The 6,000-nt window shown below is 56.1% G+C and overlaps 1 protein-coding gene across 1 annotated transcript in view; it reads right to left on the bottom strand.

Annotated features, from left to right (window-relative positions):
* Positions 1-2,078: 2,078 nt before the first annotated feature.
* Positions 2,079-6,000, bottom strand: part of IKBKE (inhibitor of nuclear factor kappa B kinase subunit epsilon) — a 28,868-nt gene continuing 24,946 nt past the window's right edge. Inside the window, exon 21 of the mRNA XM_075529521.1 lies at positions 2,079-5,017. Within this exon, the coding sequence (XP_075385636.1) occupies positions 4,984-5,017 (34 nt within the window). The 3' untranslated portion in view covers positions 2,079-4,983. The remainder of the gene's footprint in view (positions 5,018-6,000) is intronic.

Genomic DNA, 6,000 nt, shown 5'->3' with positions numbered 1-6,000 from the left:
TGACCTCAAGGCCTATCCCTCCTCCCACTCCACAAACACGGACATGCACATACGTCTGCAAACATGCATGTGCACACATGCCTCTCCCTCCTGGACCATCGGCATGTTCTGATCCTGCTCTCTCTCCCATCCAACCCCGACTCTGGGGAGGGGCCAGGAAAAGACCCAGGCTGCTCTGCATGGCAGTCTGATGAGCTCCCAAGGAAGTGACCTCAGGTCACCCTGGCCCAGTCCTTCACACCCCACCCTGGGGTGCCCGGGGAAGTATTCTCCGTGATGCAGAGGGGAAGCAGGCAGCACTAGGCAGTCAGAAATCACTGATGCCACCCCTGAGTGAGTAGGCAGGAGAGTAGCTGGTGGGCACCCGAGGGTAGCTGGTCTGCTGGAGAGAGGTCCCTGCCCACCCATGCTCAGACTGGCTTCCCTGGCCTCAGCTTTTGGGGTGCCTCATCCAGCATTTCCCACCCCCATCCCCAATTGACCAGCCTGTACTGGGCCTGTGGCACTTGGCAGTCCTGCTGGGAGCTCTCAGCCCCGGGAGCTGACAGCAGGACCACCGGGGAAGCCATCGGCAAGGCAGACCCAGATACCTGGGCCCTGTTGGATTCAGCAGGTGGGGGGGAGTCCCTGGACACTGATCATAAAGGCAAAACTGCAGATTCTGAAAGAAGTGGCCGCCATCACCCTGCAGCCCCAGATGTGGAGAGAGGTGCCCTGGCCACCTGGTATGTGGCCCCCAACACCTGAAGCGGGCGGTCCTTCTAGACTGGAGAGCTAAGGCATAGCCCTGTGTCCCTCCAGTTAAGCCTGCCAGCTTGAGCAACCAGGAGGAACAGCCCTGCTGTCAGAGGCTGCTCACCCAGATTGGAAAGCCCCAGGGGCTCTTCCCAGGTTCCTGTGACTGAGCCTGGCTGAGCCAAGAAAGCCTGCGACTTCCACCCACAGGGAGATGGAGGTGGCGGGGGTGTGTGTGTGTGTGTGTGTGTGTGTGTGTGGTGTGTGGTGTGTGGTGTGTGTGTGTGTGTGTAGACAGCATGTACTGTTTTCAGACATGTTTTGGAAACATCTAACCCAGGGGTTCCCCACCTTCCTCATGCCGCGACCCTTTCATATAGTTGCTCATGTGATAGGGACCGCGAACCAGAAAATTATTTTCATTGCTACTTCATCACTGTCATTTTGCTACTGTTATGAATCATCATGTAAATATCTGATATGCAGGATGTATTTTCATTGTTACAAATTGAACATCATTAAAGCATAGTGATGAATCACAAAAACAATATGTAATTCTAGATTGTAAACTATTTATTTCTAATGACAAATAAATGAAATTTTGTCTTGAAGCATGGTGTAGCATGGGTAACAGTCTTCACGCCAGGTACTCGTATGTGGGCGAATCTGCATGTGGGCGGACCCGCCTGGAGATGGATAGAGGAGCGGTGTCTCTGTTCCTAAGACCATCGGAAATATATGTTTTCTGCTGGTCTTAGGCGACCCCTGTGAAAGGGTTGTTCAACCCCCAAAGGGGTCTCGACCCACAGGTTGAGAACCAATGATCTAATCCTTTCTACTAGTGTGAAGGCTCTCATCTCTGTTTCCTGCCTGGGGAAGCAGAGGCAAGAGAAGTCCTCCTGGACTGGGATGCAGTGAGGTTCTCCGAGGTCAAGCTGTTGGCTTGATCTCCAATACAGAACAGCTCCATGTGACACAGTGGACAACACACACACACACACACACACACACACACACACACACACACCAGGGGGCTTTCTTGGCTGTTGGCTGTACAGAATCAGCTCTGAAAGGCTCTCTTCCTGCAGAACCGCCAACCTCTCTGTCTACAGTTGAACACTAACCTCTCAACCTCCGAGTAGCTCAGAAATGAGGGGCCTGGCAGCTCAGTGATCAGATTCTTGCCTTCTATGGGGCCAACCCCAGTTTGAGCCCCAGCCAGGACACCTCAAGTGGTAGCCACCACCCAGTGGTCAGCGGTCTCAAGCTGTTCCAATGCTGAACAGGGGCCAGCAGAGCTGCTAGGGTAGGAAGAGCTAGAAGAAAGGTCTGATGATCCATGAGATAGTTAAAAGTTTATTATACCAACCTGGCCAATGAACACATGTGGGGTTAATTGAAGGGCGGAGAGATAAATGGCTCCGTGAGCCTCGCCTTTCTAGTTCTCGGGTCTCTTGCTTTGTGATGGAGGGTGCAGCTGCCTTAGCCAGTTCCCTGCTTCAGCTGGCAAGACTCACTTCCTGCAAGACATCCCCAAGGGGAAGTTGCATGAACCTACCCTGATGCAGCCCTGGGTGCTGGAGCAGCCGTGTGGAGACCCCTGCCAGCGCTGAGATGTTTATACATTCACTGAATCAGCTTTCCTCGTGCAGTCGGCATCATTGCATGTGTTTTGTGAGATGGAGGAGGACTTTGTAGATTGGTGTCAGACATATGCGGTAATGTTGGACTTGTGGGCTTGGGCAGCCCTGGGTTGGGATGTTTTCTTGATGTGCACTTACCCTTGATATAAAACTCTCCTTTATACATATGAGTTTCTGTGGATTTGTTTCTCGAATGTACTCAGACTGACACAATCCACTTATAAACAAACAGTCCAAGGAAACACCATGGGTCCCAAAGGCCCAATCCTGTTGGGCAAGGGGGTCACCTTACATACATCAAGGGCCAACTGGAGGGCCAAGTCAAGAGCAACTCGTCCTGTGTCACAGAACGGCTGTGCCCAGGCTCTGCCACTAGTGGGGAGCCTCTCATGCCTTCTTTGCTGAAAAAACTCCCTCCTCACCTGCTAAGGCTCTACTCCAAGCCACCTCCCCCAGAAGCCTGTCCCTGACACCCTCCCAGTGGCCTCAGCACCTCCCTGGGAAATTGGCACACCCATCATAGCATGGGCCAGGGCACTGGAAGGCCCCGTGGGCGGCCGGCCTTCCCCAGCCCCAGTGGGGAGCTCCCTGGAAGTGAGCAATGCGCCCCCGCCCCCAGCACTGTGCTTGGCCCTGTTCCTGGATGTCAACAGACATGGCTTCTGAGCTTTGTCACTGTTATGCTCAGAGTCACGACAGGACAGACCCGCAGAGGGGGGACCTGAGAGGCCTTCTTGTCCAGTTCCCCTTGCCCTGCTGACGTGTGTCGGATTCTCAGCAGAGCTTCGAGGGGGCTGGCAGCCACGCTGGTGGCTCTGCCTAGCACCACGGAGAACTGAAGTCATTGTGCAAGCCCACCTCCCCACTGGGCTTGGTTACAGAGGCCACGGAGCCTAGCCATCTGCACTTGGCTTTCAGGGATGCCCTGGCTCGCTCACTGAGCCCCACCAAGCACATGGGCTCTAGAGGCATCCTGGGAAACCCACAGTGGGACTTCCCTGAAGACTCACTGAAGAGCCAGGGTGCTGGCCTGAGCCTCAAGTGGTGGCTGGTGTCCGGGGTTGACTCCAGAACCCCAGAATTTAAACCACAGGCATAGGTGACCCCATGAGCCCAAGGGGCACCAAGAAGTCACTTAGGTCTGAAGTAGGCAATGGCAACCAGCCACCCTCCCCTGCATCCCTAGAGGGTGCTGGTCTTTCCCAGAGATACTGAGGAGTGGGAGGAGCAGGAGCTGTCAGACCCTGGGGCCCCCGACTTCTGGGGCAGCCCCGGGAGGATGTGGAGGTTCCATGAGGCAGGGCAGGCAGGGTCTCCAGGATGAGTGGGGATTCAAGCATGATGCTGTCTTCATGCTTGGAAGCACACGGGGATGTGAGGCTTCTCGCTCCCCACCACTCCCACCGTGCCCCTCAGGTGAGGCAGGGAGACCAGGTCCGGCTCGAAGAAAATCTCAAGATGGTGAGACTAAATGTGCACTGTTTGCACAAAGTGGAATGCGCCCCCACTCAGAGATCTCCCTAACCAGATGAGGGGATGCTGAGTGTCCACCGTGAGCAGGCACAGCCGGATGGGGGCTAGCAGAGGGTGGGGGCAGGTGTGTGTGTGACCTGGAAGATCGGGCACTGAGCTGGAGCCTGAAGTTAAAAAAATTCCAAAAATAAATTTTTTAAGATGCCTGTTTCTTCCCTAATTCCAGCCCCCTTCTGCAACCCCCCAAAAGGCACAGGGTCAGGAGGAGAGAGAGGACTAACCCTTGGAGGAAGCCACACCTCCCACTCCTCCCCCAACCCTTGCTTCCCTAAACCGTGGTCCAGCCCTAAACCCTAGCCATGGTCAGCCCGCCTGTAGTACCTGGCTCTTCTCACAGCTCCTCACCCAGGCCTGGCCCAGCCCGGCCCAGCCCGGCCCAGCCCAGCCCAGCGAGAGCCTGCAGCCAGGGCAAAGAAGGCACCTTTATTCCATGTCTCCAAGGCACAGGCACAGACCTGCTACCTCTCCATTGCCCAGGGGACAGGGAGGCACGGGCACCTGCCACTGCACCCCCACCCCAAACTTCTCTGCACTGCAGGCTCAGCTGGATCAGGGCAGGAGGCCACCAGGCTCTGTGAGTCCAGGCTGAAAGTGCTGAGCCCCAGACACCACGGGATGAGCAGGGGGCTGTGTTCAACGCGAAACTCTTCAAGAGCAAGGAGCCCCCACCCGCACCCTGGGGAGACCCTGTGAGGCCGCCTGGCCTCTGTTCCCTGAGGAATGAAGCTCTGTAAACCAAGTGGGTAGCAGGGCCTGTGGGGGCCTCTTCTCCCCTCCGCTGGAGACGAACATCAGCTGCAGCAGGCAGGCTGGGCCGAGACCCAGGGCAGCGGGCACTCCCCAAGGCCGGGGTTTCCTGTGGTTACCCAGAGGAGCCTCCTGGTTCTAGTCTCCAAGATGCAGATCCAGGGGTGGAAAGGCAAAGGCAGGGAATGCTAATCGGTGACTTCTCCAGGCGACCTTGGCCAGGAGGGAGGTAGGCTGTGAGGTGGGACAAATGGCCCTGTGCAGGCCCCACAGTGCAGGAGAGAAACACTGTAATGCTTCAGGATGCTGTAGTACCGCACCGGGCTCAGGAGTCAGGGGCCAAGGGGTCCCGGCTTAGCCTGTAAGGAGACATGCAGGTTAGCATCTTCCCTGCAGGCCAGCCCCCAGGGCTCGGTACAACCAGCTTTCAGGGTCCCGGAGCACTCATGAGGAGCCCCATGGCACAGCGGTTACGCGTTGGCAGCAGCCACTTGGTCCGCAGCTGAAACCACCCGCCTCCCTGTCGACAGTCACAGTCTGGAAAAGCCACAGGGCAGCTCTATGAGTCATCATCGACTCCGTGCCAGTGAGTTTGGTTGGTTGTTTCTGGTTTAAGGCCACCCTGAAGGAGCCCTGCTGGCTCTGTGTGTTACACGTTGGGCTGCTAACTGTGAGGTCAGTGGTTCAAAACCACCAACCTCATTGCCATGGGAGAGAGATGAGGCCGTCTGCCCCCGGGGAGGCTGACAGCCTCAGAAACATAGGGTTGCTATGAGTCAGAATTGACTCCATGACAGTGGGTCTTGGAGACGCCCGAGCTCTCTGCTCTCTAGACACTGCTTGTGCCCAGACAAGGACTCGCCGGGTCTCAGCCCGGCCAGCCTATGAGCTCCTAAAGAACCCCAAACCCTGCTGCACCCTGCGTCTCTAGGGGTGAGCATCCGTCAGCCCATTTTTAAAAGCCCCCGGTGAGGCCAATGGGCAGCTGAGGTTTCCAGGGAGGAGAAGGCACTGGGACCCGTCATTTGGTTCTTTGGCTGCAGCTCTGGGGAAGGAAGTGAAAACTCACTAATATTAGGTTTTGTGTTATCTCTAAATAGTCAATATCACAGCAAGGAAAAGTTATGTTGGCACTAAAATTAGAACTTCCTGCCCCCGAGGACTGGATTGGGAAAGGCTTCCCAAGAAGCAGTTGGATTTCCTGTTTGGGGGGTTGACTGCGTGGATAACCTCATGTCACTCAGAGGGTTTGGGAGGAGATGTCTTCCTCCGCTTGCCCTCCCCAGCCAGGACCCTCTGAAACTGAGGACAAATGCAAGCTCCCCTCCTGGGTCCCAACCCT

The sequence above is a fragment of the Tenrec ecaudatus genome, chromosome 1, assembly GCF_050624435.1.
Source record: "Tenrec ecaudatus isolate mTenEca1 chromosome 1, mTenEca1.hap1, whole genome shotgun sequence".
NCBI lineage: Eukaryota > Metazoa > Chordata > Mammalia > Afrosoricida > Tenrecidae > Tenrec > Tenrec ecaudatus.
The sequence above is the reverse complement of the archived record's forward strand: the minus strand, read 5'-3'. Positions and strand labels throughout refer to the sequence as shown.